General features: G+C 32.3%; 1 protein-coding gene across 6 annotated transcripts in view; it reads right to left on the minus strand.

The window, feature by feature from the left end:
- Positions 1-213: 213 nt before the first annotated feature.
- Positions 214-18,841, minus strand: part of MICU3 (mitochondrial calcium uptake family member 3) — a 104,806-nt gene continuing 86,178 nt past the window's right edge. Inside the window, exons 9-14 of one of the 6 annotated variants that reach the window (XM_079142747.1) lie at positions 18,104-18,204; positions 17,371-17,542; positions 8,738-8,846; positions 6,306-6,463; positions 4,598-4,666; positions 214-2,998 (exon numbers count right to left, since the gene is read on the minus strand). In XM_079142747.1, the coding sequence (XP_078998873.1) occupies positions 4,598-4,666; positions 6,306-6,463; positions 8,738-8,846; positions 17,371-17,542; positions 18,104-18,204 (609 nt within the window). In that variant the 3' untranslated portion in view covers positions 214-2,998. Of the gene's footprint in view, positions 3,002-3,022; positions 3,563-4,597; positions 4,667-6,305; positions 6,464-8,737; positions 8,847-17,370; positions 17,543-18,103; positions 18,205-18,841 lie in introns of those variants that run through there. The other 5 variants (XM_079142745.1, XM_079142744.1, XM_079142749.1 and 2 more) reach the window with 5 other exon arrangements.

Raw genomic sequence — 18,841 nt, forward strand, 5'->3', positions numbered from 1 at the left:
ATGTTTTTACTTTCTCTGAGCATTGTATAGTCATATGCACATATCACAATTATAGATGTATTTCTATTTTTAAATCATGTGCCAAAAATATTGATTGTGATATAAAGAGAATACAATATTTCATAGAATTTAACATGCAACATTGCAGGATAAACTATTATTTCATGAGCTACTAATAAAGTAAAAATGCTATAAATTAAAAGAAAATCAACACAATCCTTTCTTATTTAGAATTTTTATTGTATTTGCTGAATATTATACGATACTTTTTTACATAATTTGAGAATAAAATACTATGTTTTTTAAAAGTGTTAACTTACTATATGGCTACAAGAAATATATAAGAACTAATGCATTTTGAAAAATGGTAAATTTCCAGGTGTTATCTTGGTAAGATGCCTACAGAATACCAACATTAGTAAAATGGGCTTCTGTAATTTTGGTTAAATTACTTTAAGCCACTTAAATAATTAGTTCTGTGAAGCAAAACTAATATGCTATTAGGTAATATGTAAACTTTCTGAAATGACTTCTGGTACTAATAACCATAACTCTATAATACAGAAATTATTTTGATATAATTTGTGAGGCTTTATGGGTCTGTGATTTACATCCCTACTATGGTGTTAATGAGATCAATTTCACATGCATGTATTACTGTAGAGGAAGGTATAAGATCAATGTTGGTTTGGTAGGTTTGGTAACCCACAAAGATTTCCAAAGTTTGGAGGTGAAATTTTCAGAAAAAACATTAGACCACAGATATACATAAAAGCAAACTACAATGTTTCATGATTCAAGGGCAGGTATATTTATTTTAAGATAACACAAGAATGTAAGACAGGTTGCTTTTCCATTGTAATTTATAATAAGGACAATTAATTGGAATTGAAGTTAATGAATTCCTTATTATGAAATGATTCTGAGAAGTACATTAAATCATTTGTCACGTAAATTTTCTGTAAAAAGTATTCATAGTAAAATTTTATGTATAGCTTAATCTTTGCAAAGAATAGTTTATAGAAGGAAATACTGAAAATAACAGCATACAAGTATTTAGTATATCACTTTCAAAGCATTTAAAAATATTTAAATTGGTGTAAACAAAAATCCAGTGAGATATTTTTGCCTTCTATATTACAGATAATGAAGTTCAAGTGAATCTCTGTAATTTACTATTCTCTTTTCATTTAAATTGATTAGGGTGTTTTATTTATTCCCATTTTAATATTTTGGTGCAGCCTCATAAGCAGATATTCATCCACTCACTCTGGCATGACTGTGTACGTAGTACAGTGTTGTCATTGGGAGAATGAAGGCTAATAAAAGATATTAAATGGGCTAACTTGATTTTACAATATTTCCCATGTATGCAAGATAATATAACTTAGAGCCAAAGGTTAAATTGTATTTTTCCTTATTTTAGATAACAGATAATACTATGAATACTCAATGGAACATACAGTAGATAACCTTGAAAGCAGATGTAATTATTATATCATATGGGATTCTTAAAATTATGTATTGGTTTTTTTCTATATTGCTATAATAAATAATATCAGATAAAGTAAAAAGTCTAACAAACACAAAATCAATGCTAAAAGTAATACTTTCTTGGAAATAACATTACTTTTATAAATAAGCTAATGCAGATCAATTTCACATTTAATAACATAAAAAAGTCAGTGTTTTCTATTTTCATATGTAAAAGTAGGGTAATAGTTGGAGTGTATGTAACATATTAAATATGTCTTAGGAAGATAAATGAACATATCTTCCACATGCAATATATAAATAAATTAGTTTAAATTCATTATACTATTTTTGTATAGTATCCTTGTATAAACTAAATGTTTTTAATTAAGGATTTCTATTTAGTACTATCAAATTATTTCTCCATGTTAAAACCTAATCTTGTGATTTTTTTCAGTACAAAGTTTTTATTTTCTCTTTTAAGACATATTATTTGAAATAATGAATTATAGTATTACTGGCATCACTTTTGTATGTGGTCCTTTCACAAGAAACAATATTAGCTTCTATTTAAATATACATCAGTCTTCTAATTTGTTAGCTTTATATAATACTCATTTTAATGCTAGACATAACTAAGAATATGCAATAAATTACAGAGCTCTAAGATATTATTTTACTAGTTTTTTTTAATATATATACCACCTGCAATCAGAATCAGCATCAAGTTTTAAACAATAATGACAGTGACTACTATTACAACTGTACCTGCTTCTAACTGTCAATATATGGCCCTTATTTTATTTTATTTTTTTTGAGAAAAAACAACTACAGTTAAAATTTCTTTACTGTATACATAAAAGAATATCAGACATTCTGTTGGCTTTGGTAAGTGAACAACAAAAACTTTAAACAAGTCAAACAATATATGTTACGTAAGTACTTTTAAAATTAAAAGTACAATGTAAACCATATTATTTGTCAGCTTAATTTCTACTTGTTTTCCAAAATCACTTCAATATAATTAAAAACCTGATAAATAAAAAGGATTTAAAAACAATTCTAAGGGCCCTAACATAAATCTGAAGCAATACTCCTTTTCTGAAAATAAATTCACAGTCCAAAATCAAAGAAAATATGCTGTCCATTTTTAGGTGATCTACATTCTATGAGTCATAAATTATTTTGATATGAGGAAAATTTCTAACAAATAAATAAAAATATTTTAAATACATTATTATATCATCAGTTGAAGTATGCATATACTTCTGAAGGGAATGAAAAAGTGCAGAGTTCAGTAAATCAAGGCAAAAGGTCAACTTGATTATATATAACATTCGTAGGAAGATGCATTTCATCTGTTTTATGTTTAAGAATTCAGTTCAAGAAAAATATATTAATTCCATAGCATTTCACCATTCCTTTTCTTCGTGTTCTGATTTCAGACTTGTTTCCACTCTCAGAAATTTTGCTTCTTGCATTTGTCATATAGATAGTAATCCATTAATATTTGCTTTAGGAATATCTACTTAAAAAAACACAATAATACAAAAGCAATATTTATTTAGGATATGACTGCGAGGTGATGGCATTAATAAAAATTCTTATGAAAATAATATGAAACAGTAAGGCACTCAAAAACATTCCACATAAACTAGTAATAAGCAGACTTAATCAAAAAGTTTTAATTTTGAAGTTCAGTGTTTCATTAGAAACTTATCTAGTCCTCAGTCTTAGGTCTAGAAAAAGAAAGCAATTTCTAGCTATGGTTTTATGCAGTAATATGTAGAATCAGTAGTGTCAGTGTGATACTATTACAAACTGGTTAGGAATACTATCTATTATGGATGTCTAAATGGATGGTCCTTTTTAAAATAAATGTATTCTTTAAGTTCTCAAAGGTAGTATAAAGTTCCTTAAAATAGAGATTAGGAAAACCTTACTTCTTTGAGTAGCTGGATCACAACAGTTACCATCTAAGACAAGTAAATACTTGCCTCTAAACATTTTAGACCAGTATTTCCCAAAGTGGATTCCAAAAACACTAGGTCTCAAAGCTACTTTGCAAAATGTTGATAACTGCAGTTTCCTTTAAAAGACAAAATGAATAGCAACATATTAAAATCTAATAAATTCTATGGGGAAGTAACCTATTTAACAATTTTTATCATAAACCTTGACTAAGCAACTTTAAAAAAAAATTTTAAGAAAAATATGCAGTGATGTACTCAGGAACCACTTTAGGAAACAACTGCTGCAGACATATATAAATGTTTCAAGCCTGAAGAAAACAGCAAGCAATAAGCATGTGAATATACTTACATTAATTTATAAAAACAAATTTCCATTGTGGAAATCTAATTAATCAGAACTCACAAATTGTATAGCTACAGTTGACTTTTAAAAGAAAAAAGGAAAGATAAACCCTTCGTTTTGGAGATTAGCAACAAGTGTGAGATACTTCTTTGGGTCATTACAAATGGAACAGGCATCTTGAATCTTAATTATTACAATCCATGGTGATAGTATAAAGAATAAATAAGACAGTTTGGACAGCCAGAAAGACCTGAAGCTTAAATTCTAGTTTGTCACTTACTAGCAAGTTATCCTGGGCAAGTTACATGTGAACTCTTGTTTTTCTCTGGTATTAAATGAGGTATCTATTTCAAAGAATTAAATGATACTACATGTGGAAGAACTCTGAGTAACACCAGACACCTTAAGTAATTCTAAAAGAATTATCTACTAAGTTGTAGCGGAAGTTCAGAATAATGATCTCAAAAAATAGTAATAAATACTCCTTAGATGCTAATAATCCTAGATTACAAACATACAATTTACATTCATTAAGTTGAATCTGCTCAGGTACAAAACTATAAGTTTAACATAAGAATTTTAAAACACTCTAATGGCCTAAATATACATTATAATTGTATTTGTCTCAGCTATACATATTTTTTTTTGGTGCTGGGGATCTAAACTAGGGTCTTATATATGCTTATATATCACTGAGCTATATATACCTTTAGACCTTTATCAGCTATTTTTTAAATGTTATAACAGAAAAGTAATAATTATTCCTTTGCTGTTATTGAACAAATTTAGATAAACAGAGCTAACATACTTATCTGCTATGAAGTTCTTTTTTTAGGCAGGATTTGAAAGTGGGATACTTCTGGACTGTTTTATAGCCCTGTGGAAGAGAGAATCAAAAGTGTTCAAATGTTCATAAAGAAAAATTCAGCCTAATTTAATTTATATGTGGAATCTAAAAATGTTAAACTTATATAAGTACAGTAGAATGGTGGTTAGCAGGTGCTGATAAGGCTGGAGGATATGAAAAGAAGTTGCCCAAAGGGTACAAAGTTCCACTTAGGAAGAATGAGTTTTTAAGATAAATTGCATAGAAAGGTGATCACTATTAATAATTATGTATTGTATATTTCAAAATTGCTGAAAAATACATTTAAAACTGTTCTCACTACAAAATAACAAATATGTGAGGTGAAAGATGTATTAACTTGATATAATTATCCACAATGTATTCATATTAAACATCACATTGTACCCCCATAAATATATACATTTAGTATTGGTCAATTAAAAATAAATTAAATGAGGGGTGGGGAGAGAGTGGGGGAAGGAAAGATAATAGAATGAGATAAACATCATTACCTTATGTACATGTATGAATACATAAATGGTATGATTCTACTTCATGTACAACCAGAGAAACAATAGTTGTACTCCATTTGTGTACACAATGAATAAAAATAAAAATAAAATAAAATAAAATTAAAAAAACAAACTAAAAAAATTGAGCAAATACAAATAAAATGCAAAGGTAATCACAGGAATGTAATATATACACAAAAATTAAAAAATAACACCTAAGAAATAGTGTCAAAGGTTTATAACATAGTTTACATTTAATTTGGGCTTTCTGCCTAACTTTTTTGCAGAAAAATTAGAGATTTTCAATGTATGTCTTTACAGTATTTGTGGCATAAACTGAAATATTAAAAACTAACCACTAGGTGGCAGTTAAGTACACAGCATGTTTACCAAGAGAGCTGAGTTTTAAGGTCATTCATTACATAATCTAAGACAAAATAAAACATAATCTAAAATGAATCTTGATTGTTTCTCTACAAAGCTTTTTCTGTTTAAAACTGTATAACACTTAGGGATATCCTTGCTAAAGATATAAGACTGAATATATTAGTTGTTAATTTTAATAGAAAAAAATTTTGTTTTCCATTTGTGGTACATCCATAAATATGTTGGATGTATATACATTTATTGGGTCATGCTATATTTCACATTTTAAAGCATGGTTCTTAGAAAAATAATCACTGACTAGCAATTACTTTTTAGTATGTAAGTATGAAAAAATAATTGAACAGATAAAAATCATTTTAAATTTATTTTCATATAAACAGAAATTAATATGTAGTGACTTAAAAGCCTTGAGATACCTAGAGGAACTGTTTCTCATATAAAAGGAGAAGTGGAGGTATACTTGTATATTAATAATAACAAGTCTAAAAAGCCAATGTACAAACAATTTTTCAAAAAGTTTGGCAATACTTCATCCCAAATACATTACACTAACTGCATATAAAAATAAATTATTAGAAAATTACTTAAAAAGAATCAACTTTTATGAGCTAAAATTGTTTTTGCATAAGTATATAAGGCCTATGATTCTTCTTTGCAAAGAAAGCATTCCATGCATAAATTGTTAAATATGTAAATTGTTCCTGAACTTATTATTTTTTTCCCTCGGATTTTAAAAAGAATATCAATAGGCTTGAAATCTGTAGGTTTACCCGGAATCCTCTATGTAGTCTGTCTTTCATAATCCCAATAAATTCTTTATAACTTAATTGATCATCTTTGTCAACATCAAAAATCTTGAAGACGGTATTCACTAAATGTGGTGAAAGTTTGAGTCCAGTAGCTACGTAGACAGCACGTTTAAATTCATCTAGAAAAGTGTCACAAAAAATGAAAAAGAATAGATCATTAACATTATTTTTTGTATGTGTTAATTACTGGAAAGGTTGTAAAAGAAGTTGTTTTCAAAACATAGGTCATGGTCTTGCATAACACGGGACTTTTCATTAACCATGTTGTCTTTTAGGAAACAAGAAGATATTTTATGGTTTTACTGAAAAGAGCAAGAAGCAGTTGTATTTTAGGTTAATAATGTATTCATAATTAATGTATGTTTAATAAGTATCAGTGACAGATCCTTTTAAGTTCTGAGAAGAGAGTTCAGATAGGCAATGAGACACTTCCCAAATAACCATTACATAGGGTCACATAAAAAGTACCAACAAAGTGCAATGAGAATTTGAAATGAGTGAGTACTTCTGTCTACAGTGTGGAGTAGGGAGGGGAAGAGAAGAGCAGTGATTTGGGAAGGCCATGATTTTATATTTGAACTCAGCCCTCAAGGGTGGATTTCAGTTTTTAGGGATAGAGAATGGCAGATGAGATGATGTGAATGAAAAAAAGCACGGGTGCAGATGGGAGAAGAATAAAACATATTCAGAAAACAATGAACAGTCTGGTTTTGGCAAGCACAGGGAACATGAAGCATCTGAAGGAACTCTGCACAGATTGTAAGGTGAAGAACCTGTACATTCTCCAACAGGAGATTTGGAAACTGAAGAGTTTTTTTTATAACTGTTGTATCATAGAAAGGTTAATTGGGGTTTTAGAAAGATTCTTCTTTGAGTTGTCTAGGAAACATCAGAAAGCAAGTAGCTAGTGGCAGGAATGCCACACAGGTGGCTTATACAACAGTTCTTTTAAGAAGTAAACTCCCAAATTAAGATGCTACTAGTAGCAAAAGGTAAGAAAGAAACAGATATGTTCCTAGCTCTTACAAAAGCAATACAATTTTTTCCCATTTCCTTAGTAATAAAAAGAGCAACTTTCTATTCTGAAGCAAGTAAACCAATAATGATTTTTATAAAAAGATCATGGTAGTAAAGGCTGATCTGTGAAAGCATGGCTTCCCAAAGTTTTGGCTTTAAAACACTAAATTAGGCTGAGATGATGTGAACATCACAAACATATCAATTTCTTTGAATGTTGTAGACTAGAAAAAGGTCGAAATACAATTTTCTCAGGTTTCTCTTAGTCAATGAATACATGAATGAGGCCTTATAATGGATCTATGGATGCTGGTTTTGTTTGATGCTGGGGTCAAAACCAAGTCTTTACCAATCCATACCCTAAACCCCTCTAAGTTTTTGAGAGATATGATTATCATCATCACTTAGGAAGTTCAGTTTGGCTTCTCCCTGGACTTGAGCAGTAAAAAACCCAAGACTGCCCTCTGAGATTTAATAAACTTGTGAATTAACACAGATTATGGCAGATGGCAGACATTACAGTAAAATCGTCTTTTTAAAAATTTTTTTTTTAGTTGTTGATGGACCTTTATTTTATGTTTATTTATATGCAGTGCTGAGAATCAAACCCATGGTTTCACATTTTGCTAGGCACGCACTCTATCACTGAACTACAACCTCAGCCCCAGTAAAATCCTCTTAAAAGATATAAACAGAAAGTCCTCCTATGGCAAAAACTTTATAAAAGGACAGACATGTCTTTGAGGGGAGGGAAGGTGATGATCGTTGTCACAGAATTCTAGTAAAAGAAATTGGCTTCTTAGCCAAACAACAGTGTTGGAACAAGTGAACTGGTCCTGAGGACTACAGCATTCTCAATTCTATTTTAGTTGTATTTCTGTGTAAATGAAGCAAAACTGATATATAATTTTTATGTATCATTCTCAAAAGTTAGTTAATGTAAATTCATAGTTAAGAGGTGGCTCTGCTGATAAATTTCTGGTATTTGAGTCAGCAGGTATTAAATCAGTAAAATAAATACCATTCTGTAAGAATGTCTGAAACATGGCCAGTTGGTTCTTCTACAGATAGACACATGTCCTTCAATGTTATCAAGTGGTCACAAGGCTTCTTCTTTGAATATTTTTAGAAACATTGTTTTCCCATAATATGAAATTGAGGACAAAAAAAATTCAATAAAAAATTTAGTTCATTTACCCTAAACTTGCTTCATTTTCTTTTAAGTATCATAGCTACTTTTCACTGAAAGTATAAATCAGACTTTCAGGCAATGAAATGATGGGTGACATCATATATCTAGTTGACTTATTGCCAAAGACCCTAGGAACAATTTAGGATTATTTTTTGCTTTAGATGTTTGAAGGGTAATTACTTACCTTGTCCTATAGAGCGACTTGCAAAGTTATACATATTAAGGGCTATTGCAAAGTCTTCTAAGTTGTTCAGAAACTGGAAAAATGATCTGAATTCATCAAATGTGATGCCCTATTTTGAAAAACAGATGTAAATGCAATTAGCAGTATCAAATTTATTAAAATAACTATCTACACTTAATATAAGTAAACAAATTTATCTGTAGTAATCTCCAGTATATCTTGGAAGTAAACATTTCCAGAGCACGTTAGAATTTTTTTTCCAAATGGAATTTAAGATTCATTCGGACTTATTTGCACTGGGTAGTGTTGTTACCATTACGATATATTTTTAAACACTGTCATATGAGCACAAAGCTCTAAACAATGCTACAATAAAAAATGAATTAAAAAGTTTTTATTTCTAAGGCTCAATTTTTTTAACCCTGCAAATATGGTAATTAAGAAAAAAGCATAAAGGACAGTTTCCTTTGCATATGCACTCCCTTAAATATGATTCAGCATTCAATCATTAATGTCTTTAGAATGACCATGCAAAACCAAAATGCTGACCAAGTGTCAACAGTAGTCTATTTGAACTTGTTCCTGTCATGATAATGCTACCAGGACAGCAGGAGGAATTCAATGACTGTGTTGGCAGGCCCAACACAGGCCTCAGGGTAGGACTGTGTAAAAGACTAGTGATAAGAGTGGCTTCTTTCGGAATGTAGTACAATTGCTACCACTGATATTACAGCAAATAAATAGAAAGGTTATTAGAAATAAGTACAAGGTATCTCAGAGTGTACAAATTTGGACAGGAGCTGAATTTTAGTTAATGCGTTCTCAACAAAATTAATACAAATGAGAAAAAAGCAGAGGCAAAAGCTTAGGCTTAACAAATTCTGATTTTAATATGGGGATAAAAGATAAAGGGATACCAAAGAGGCAGTGCTGGAAAGCTAGGGAAAGAACCAGGAGTCTATTTAAATGTAGTAGCTAACTACTAATTAATGATTTATTACCAAAATACCCAATTTTTGGTATACATTATTTCCACTTCAATTACAACCCCTCTTTTATTGGCAACATGAAAATCCTCATTATGTTTTCATACTTTTGTCTTTTTCTTGCATTCATTTATGGCCACTCCAATACTGGATCCTACTTTGTGACCTGATCCCACCTGCCATGTCTTCTAGAGAGGGCAGTTAGAATCAGTTAGGAAGACTGCACCAGAGGGAAATATCTTGATGAGGAGAACTTGCTGTCAGGAAAAATGATCGCTGCTTTGGTTCTGTACTAGTTTACAATGCAACCAGCCACCATAGCAACAGTCTCTGTCTCCAGATGACAAATTACAAGTAAAAAACCAGAAAGATGGAATATTTTTAAGCAAAGGGGTAATGAAAATATCAATACTTTTTTTGTGGGGGCGGGGGTACTAGGGATTGAACCCAGGGGGACTTTACCATTGAGCTGCACCCCCTGCCCTTTTTCTTTTTTATTTTGAGACAGGGTCTCACTAAGTTGCTTAAGGCCTAGCTGAACTGCTGAGGTTGGCCTTGAACTTGTGATTCTTCTCAGTCTCCTAAGTTAAAAATATCACTGAGGAGAATGAATTTAAGAAACAAGTCAAAGAATGACAGGCTACAATTTTCAACATCTGAATCTTTAGATTTTTCAAAATATGATTCTCACAGTTTGGAAATACAGATCAAATTTAGAACCACACAATAATTCTCTTGTATAGATTGAACACTTTGTGTTTGAAAATATGAAACTGTAAAATAAAAAGTGGGGCATTTATTTTTAAGGAGATAATTTGAAAAAAATCATCTTTAACAGCAGTGAGAGACACATAGCCTGGATGAGAGGCAGAGAGAAGAGATGTGGCCTATTTATGCCATCCTATCATTATCCCCTGAATAGAATGTATCCATGAACTATTAGAGGTAAGATGAAAAGAAGTGGTTTACGAGCTAACAAAAATAAAACAATGATAAAGACTTAAAAACTGCTGTTTCTCCTGAGTCTGCCATATTGGCCATTTGGCTCTAGGCTTCACTCTCCCCCTTAGGAGCCCCAGGTTCCTCTGCTGTGCAGGGGCTGAAGAACACTAGGGAGAAGAACTGGCCCCTGAACACATGAAAATGGTTCAAAAAACTGGAGAGACACTGCCCTGAATGAAAGCAGGGAGCTTAAAGCAGAAAGCTTCCAGAGGCCTAATACAGAGGGTGATCCAAGATGGCGGACTAGAGGGTGACTGCATCTCCAGTCGCTCCAAAACCCAGGATTCAAGAAGGGAAGGCATCGAGAGACTCGGACTAAAATAGGGTGAAGTCGACTCACAGGGTGAGCCGGGATGAGTCTCCCCCACCGGGTGAAGCTCGGCCTGGGTGGCAGGCCTGGATAGGGGCGGCTTATCAGAGCAGGGCAGGGCAGCTAGAGTCTTTCCCAGGTAGCCCTGCTCCCTCCGGCGGTGGGCTCCTCCCACACAGCCAGCTTCTCGGAGCAGGCCCCCCAGTGAGAGCCTTTCTGCACAGAACAAGCTCCAAGTCCTGGAGCCAGCAGCAAGCTTCGGCCCACAGGCAGCTTCAGGGACCAGGACAGGGCAGCCAGGGACTTCCCCAAGCAGCCCTGCTCCCTCTGGTGGCAGGCTCCTTTCATGGCCAGCTTCTTGGAGCAGACCGCCCAGTGAGAGCCTTTCTGCACAGAGCCAGCTCCAAGCCCTGGAACCAGTAGCAGGCTAGGGGCAGCTTTCTTCAGAAGCACTGCATTATCAAGTTCCTCCAAGACTTCAGGCTACTGAAGGCTGGGAGGTGATACACTGGAAATCTACAGGGACACTATAAGCCAATAGAGGCAATCTGCAATATCACAGAGTCCCACTGACATCTGACTAATATGAGAAAACAAGGGAAGAAAATGTCCAAAACAAACCTAGATACTATATCAATAAAACCCAATGACAGCACAGCAGAAGAAATGTCCGAAAGGGAGTTCAGAATGTACATAATTAAAACAATCAAGGAAGCAAACGAGGAGATGAAAGAGCAAATGCAGGCATTGAAGGAGGAGATGAAAGAGCAAATGCAGGCATTAAATGATCGCACCAATCAACAGTTAAAAGAGCAAATATGGGAAGCAAAAGAGATCATTTCAATAAAGAGTTAGAGATACTGAAAATAAAACCAAACAGAAATCCTTGAAATGAAGGAAACAATAAACCAAGTTAAAAACTCCATAGAAAGCATAACCAATAGGATAGAACACCTGGAAGACAGAACCTCAGACATTGAAGACAAAATATTTAACCCTGAAAACAAAGTTGACCAAACAGAGAAGATGGTAAGAAATCATGAACAGAATCTACAAGAATTATGGGATATCATGAAAAGGCCAAATTTAAGAATTATTGGGATTGAGGAAGGACAGAGAAACAAACCAAAGGAATGAACAATCTATTCAATGAAATAATATCAGAAAATTTCCCAAATCTGAAGAATGAAATGGAAAACCAAGTACAAGAGGCTTATAGGACTCCACATATACAAAATTACAACAGACCCACAACCAAGGCACATTATTATGAAAATACCTAACATACAAAATAAAGACAGAATTTTAAAGGCCGCGAGAGAAAAGAATCAAATTACATTCAGGGGGAAACCAATAAGAATATCAGCAGATTTTTCAATCCAGACCCTAAAAGCTAGAAGGGCCTGGAACAACATTTACCAAGCTCTGAAAGAAAACAGATGCCAACCAAGAATCTTATACCCAGCAAAACTTACTTTCAGATTTGACGACGAAATAAGATCCACTCCAAACCTACCTGGATCAAGGGATAAAAAATGGGACAAATAGCAGAAAAAATTCAAAACCTTAGAAAGAAGGAGACAAGTAAGAATGGTTATTTGAGCAATGAAAGCTCAAAGGGCCATTGCACCATTGTATAATTCTAGGAAATAGGCATACAATGCATATACCCAGGAGAGATGCATGCTTAGAAAAGACAAGAGGAGTTTAGGCTACGGCCTCTGGCAAGACAGTATGCACTCTATGATAGGTGAAGGCTAATAAGTAAGAGTTTCAGGAAGTCTTGCTCAGTGATCGGATGTTCCATCTCAGAGCTAAGTTGCAAAGAGTAAGAGAGCACTATTGTTTTTCTTTTTGGGTGTAGGCATATAAAGAAATCTGACAGTTCACTGGCTGACCACTAAGATAACAAAGCAGAAACTCCAGTAACTAAATACTACAAGGGATCTATATTCCTTTACAAAACAGTTTGAAAAAGTCACTAAAGAAATGGATGGTTGCATGGGGAGACTCTCATTTCCAGAGTTACCATATCATAACAGTCAAAATGTTCAGATTTTAGCAAAAAATTACAAGGCATGCAAAGAATAAGGAAAATATCACACATTTGCAGAAAACAAATCAGCAGAAACCATTCCTGAAGAATCCCAGATAGTGGACTGACTAAACAAAGACTTCAAATCAACTATCTTAAAAGAATTAAAGGAAACCATAAATATTTTTTTAAAAACCCTGGAAAAATGATATATGAACAAAAAAAGAATATCAATAAAGAGACAGATATTATAAAAAAGGAACCAAACAAAAATTATGGAGATAAAAATCATTAATAGCTGAAATGAAAACCTCACGACAGAAGTTCAAGAACAGATTTGAGAGGACAAAAGAAAGGATCAGAGAAGCTGAGGAATGACAACTGAAATTATTCAGTCTAAGAAAGGAAAAAGAATGAAGAAAAGTGAACAGATGGGGCATCATCAAGAGTACCAACATATGCTTTATGAGACTTAAGGAAGGAACAGAGATGAGCAGAAAGATATTTGAAAAAATGATTGAAAACTTTCTAAATTCTGATGAATGACCTAAGACATCCAAGATGTTTAAGTAGAATAAACTCAGAGTCCCACATCAAGACAAATTATTATCAAGCTACTGAAAGCCAAAGACAGACAATCTTGCAGGCAGCAAGAGAGAAATGATTCCTGAGTAGAAGTGATCCTAAATAAGAATACAGCTGACTTCTTATCAAAATCGTGGAGGTCAGATGTGAGTGGAATGATGCAATTCAAATGCTGAAAGAAAAAAGTCTGCCAACCACGAATTCTATACTGGCAAAACAATCCTTCCAAAATAAAAAGAAATGAAGATATTCCTAGATAAACAAAAGCTAAGAGAGTTTATTACTAGCAGGCTTGTGCTACCAAAAAATACAGAAATAGAGAAATTCCTTGATGCTGAAAAGAAAGGAAACTAGATAGTAAATTATACCCATATTAAGAAATAAAGACTCTGGTTAAAGTAAAGGTAACTACATGGAGTACTGTTTCACATCTACTAGGATGACTAAATTACCAAAATAGCATATGGAAAATAACATATAACCCAGCAATTCCACTTGGAGGTATATACACAAAAGAATAGAAAAATGGTATTCAAACAAATACATGTACATGAATATGCTTGGCAGCACTATTCAAATAGCCAAAAGGTAAAAAGAGCCCAAATGTCTGTGGATGGATGAATGAAAAATCAAATTGTAGTACATACATACAATGGATTATTGTTCAGTTACTGTGAGGAATGAAGTACTGATACAAGCTACAATATAGATGCATCTCAAAAATATGAAAGAATTTGAAAGTTTATGTGTTGTATGACTCCATTTATGAAACATGTAGAACAGTCAAATTCACAGAGAAAGCAGCATGATGGTTGTCAGGTACTAGAGAGAAAAGAATGAGGAGGAACTGCTTAATAGTTACAGGATTTACTTTTGGTGTAATGACAATGTTTTGTAAGGAGACTAGGAGTTTCCATTAACGGAACAGGAAAGGTGATAAATGGAACAAGTTTTGTAAACTTGGAGCCTGAGGTATCTATTGGATCTCCAAGTGGAAAGGCTGAGTAGGCTGTATATAAAAGGCTGAAGCAGGAAACATAACCTAAGTTCTACACACTAATGACGACTATCAGCATCCCTGATTGTACCCCTGAAAACTAGATTCACATATTCAACTGTTTATTATCCATACTTAGATATCTAGCAGGAATATCAAAGTTAACTTGTTCCTAATAAAACTCTTGATTCTGTCCAAATCCTAAATCTATAGTAGTCTTACTATAGATTTTCTTAGCTCAGAAAATGGTACCATTGTTTCATCTTGATTTCTTTTTTACTTCACATTGAGGTATAATCCATAAACAAGTTCTATCAGTTCTGTTTTCAACAATCCAATACCTGACCCTTTTCCCTACTTTTATCTTGGTCCAAGTTATACTTATCATGTACCTGGACTCTTATAAAAGCATCTTAACTTGTCTCTTTCAAAGCTGGGCCAACTGAAGTTTATCTTGTAATGTAGCAGCCAAGATGATTTTTTGAAACATCAATCAGATTATATGTGGTACATGAATCAGATTATATCTTAATATTAAAGTAGACAGTCAATACTTATTGAATAAATACTTGAATGAATAAACTCTAAAGCAAGGTTGGCAAACTTATTCAGTAAATGGCATGAGAGTATTTCCATTTTTGCTGCTATATATGGTCTCTGTTGTTACTATTCATCATTATAGTACAAAAGCAGTCACAGACAATATATTAAATGAATGAACAAGACTGTTCCAATAAGATTTTATTTACAAAAATGGGAGATAGGGTAGTTTAAATGATTCCTGCTTTAAAATTTAAAAACTATAACACTATCAGTATCATTATTATCAAATACTATCAGTATCATTATTAGAATCAAATATATCACTATTAGATATCACTGATATAAAACATATCAATATTAGAATAAAATATAAATCTTTACCTTGGTTTATAGGGTCTTATAAGACTTGACCATAACTATCTCTTCCTCCTTATCACTTACTACTCTATTATTTACTTCAGGAAATGCCTTTTGGCATTTTCTCAAACTAAGCTTTTCCCCTCCCCAGGATTCTGGTGTTTGCTCTGCCAGAAATGCTCTTTATCCAGATCTTTGCATAGATCATTCCTTACAGGTTCTCTTCAGAAGAGCTCACCCCGATAGTCTGCCTTTTTTTCCATTCACCATGATTTTTTCATAACATTTATCAGTATCCGCAAATATAATATTTATTTTTTGTTTATTTCATCTCTGTATTTCTATGAAACAAAATTTTATTTATCTTGTCATTTTATCCTTAATGCTTAACGTAAGGACTCATAAATAGCAGATAAGTATTTACTTAATAAATATCTGCTAGATAAATGAATGGAAATAAAAATATCTTATACATATAAAATGCTAGTCCAAGGCTTCCCCACCCCTCCCCCCATTGGAGAGAAAAGAAGTAAGGGAAAGACCTGAGTAAGGTATGGTATAAACATCACCGACCTGCAAGGGTGTTTGCAGAATTAATGTGGTAATGCAGAAAAGAAATGTTTGTTTCAATTAATGTTGGTGCAAAATTTTTAATTTCTACTGTAATGATTTGTAGTGTTTAAGATACTTCTATCAACAAGAAGGTTTTAGAAGCTGATGTAAGATTATTTTACAAGACTTTTCATTTTGAAATAATTTTAGATGTGGAAATTAACTGTGAAAACAGTACAAGGAGTTTCTATAAACTTGTCATTCCTGAAATTTGACCTTCTGAAATTTATAGATTTTGATATTTCCATTTAATAAAAGAAAAGAAAAAAACGATTCAAGGCTCTAAACAATACAGTAGTAGCTTGAGTAGTACAGTTTCTAATATTTATTTTTAGGGAATTATGTATGAGTTGGAAAAATTCAGCTTAACAGGTAAAACACATTAAAGTTCCCTGATTAAAAGGCAACGTAAACTAATGGTCAAATGCATCAAGTCCTTTTTTTCTCGTTCCTCTGGGGACCTAGAGAATTGTTAACATTGTCACAGTGTATCCATTCTAAACAAAGTCAAACATTTGCAAGTTTTTCTTGGAAAGATTAACCTGATCCTTCTATAAACACAAATAGAGGCAATATGTCCAAAACATCCCATGCTTAAAAGGGTACTTGTGACACCAGTTCTATTTGGTTGCAATGATGCATTCAAATACCACTAGATAATGCAACTGCTCAGTAGTGCTGACAACACATTTGTTACTAAACAAATAGACAACCAGTTGTCTCAGGTTCTTAAGCATTCAGGCCATCCAAACTCTTTGAAAAACCTCACTTCAACTGCTGATAAGATCACTCACTCATCAATGGCAGTCTTCAAATGACCTTTTATTAAGGGTGTTACAGAAATGAATGGAGTGTGAGATAAATGATGTCAATATAAACTGTTTTGAAGTGATGGTCATGTACTAGTCAAAGCATACAACTCAGCAGAATTCTCTTGAAAAATAGTATTCTTAATTTGAATAAAACAACTGCTGATAACCTTAAAGGTTTTTAGCATACCTAAAATAAAAAATACGGGTATTTTCCTGTAATTTAAAATTAATTTTTTTTAAATTTGGAGAGAACACTTGGGGCACAAAAGAATAAAATCTATCCAAAATATCTTTGATTTACAGAGGAGAAAGAAAACTAACAAAAGAGGTACTTTATAGACCAAGTAATTGGAAGATAATGTATATAACAAAATAAATACAGCACATTAGATACCTTTTCTTCAGGTATACTGTAACGCACATTTTCCAAAAATACTGATGTATTTTCCACATTTGTATATCGTAGAAGAATATGAGCAAAATCTTCTTCACTAATGGTATTCATTCCATTAGAGTAGGAAAGGAATTCTATTTCTAGAACTTCTGTTTGAAGGTTATCCATGAATCTATGATAAAGTACAATGAAAATGAATAAGAACAATGATCAAATACTCACTGTCCTAGAAAAAATTATTTGGAAATAAGTTAATTACATGATGACTCAAAGCTTTATAAAAATCCTCTCCATAAATGGGAAGAAAAAAGGACAAGTTATAAGAGACTTAATCACTCAATGGCTGTGACACCTGGGGAATATAACCTCTCAGGGCTTAAGTTTCCCATTTGTACAATGGAGATAATAAACATACCTTGCAGAGTGCTGATGATATTTAAATTGCTTATTACTCCTGTGGCTTATTGAGACTAAGGTATAGGAAACATACCCTCTTCTGGACATACAGGTGATAACAATCAATACAGACATGCAGACATTTTTATCTTTCAACAACTTCCTGTCACAATTATCAATATATCTACTGATAAAAAGGTACTGGTGGAAGTGGATATTTATTATAAAGAGTATCTTCAGTTAAGATGAAAGTAGCAAACTGGTATCACTGCCACTGCACTAGATGATTTCTAATGACATTAGCATTCTAACAATTTTCATTAAAAATTAGACTCACCTATAAAAATCTTCAAAGTTCAGTTCAGCTTTTCCTTTCTTTCCAAAAAAGTGTACAAGAAGTGTAGTATCTGCTACTAAACTTGTGATATCATCTGCACGCTTAAGAAAAAAAATCACAATTTAAAAGTTAATTGCAATTAAAAAGATAGGATAAAAGTCCTCAAATAACTTTTATCAACATATAAATATCAAGAATGCAAAGGTACAAACATTAGAATGAAAAGCACAGACTATATTAATAAATGTAATTACAGTTAAAATAAGTTCAAATTTTGAAAACAAAAATTTGAAAACTGATTTTTATCCCCCAAAATGTTAAAGACGTGACTATATTTAATAAGCTTTTAATCTTAAATTATGCATATAGGGTACCTGTACTTTAAATTATCTGAGATAGTTTAAATTCTTTAGCAATCATACAAGTATACTATATTTCAGTCATTTGATTTGGATTTTCCTAATCAACCTGAAAAAAATCATTTTTTACAGGTGGTCAAAAGAGGCAAATTTTTTTGGATGTACTACAGATACAGAACTGACATGAGAATGACCCCAAACTTCATAAAAGAGATACTTTTAATCAGGATACTTTCCTATTATATTAAATAACAATATTTTAAACAGATGATACTATACTTTGAAACTACAGTGATAATATATCTTGGAATCTAATTTTTTCAAAGAAAGGGCTTACATGATTTCCTTGAATGCATCACAAGTTAATACTGGAGGATTT

This window comes from Sciurus vulgaris (assembly GCF_902686455.1).
Source record: "Sciurus vulgaris genome assembly, chromosome: 5".
Lineage (NCBI taxonomy): Eukaryota > Metazoa > Chordata > Mammalia > Rodentia > Sciuridae > Sciurus > Sciurus vulgaris.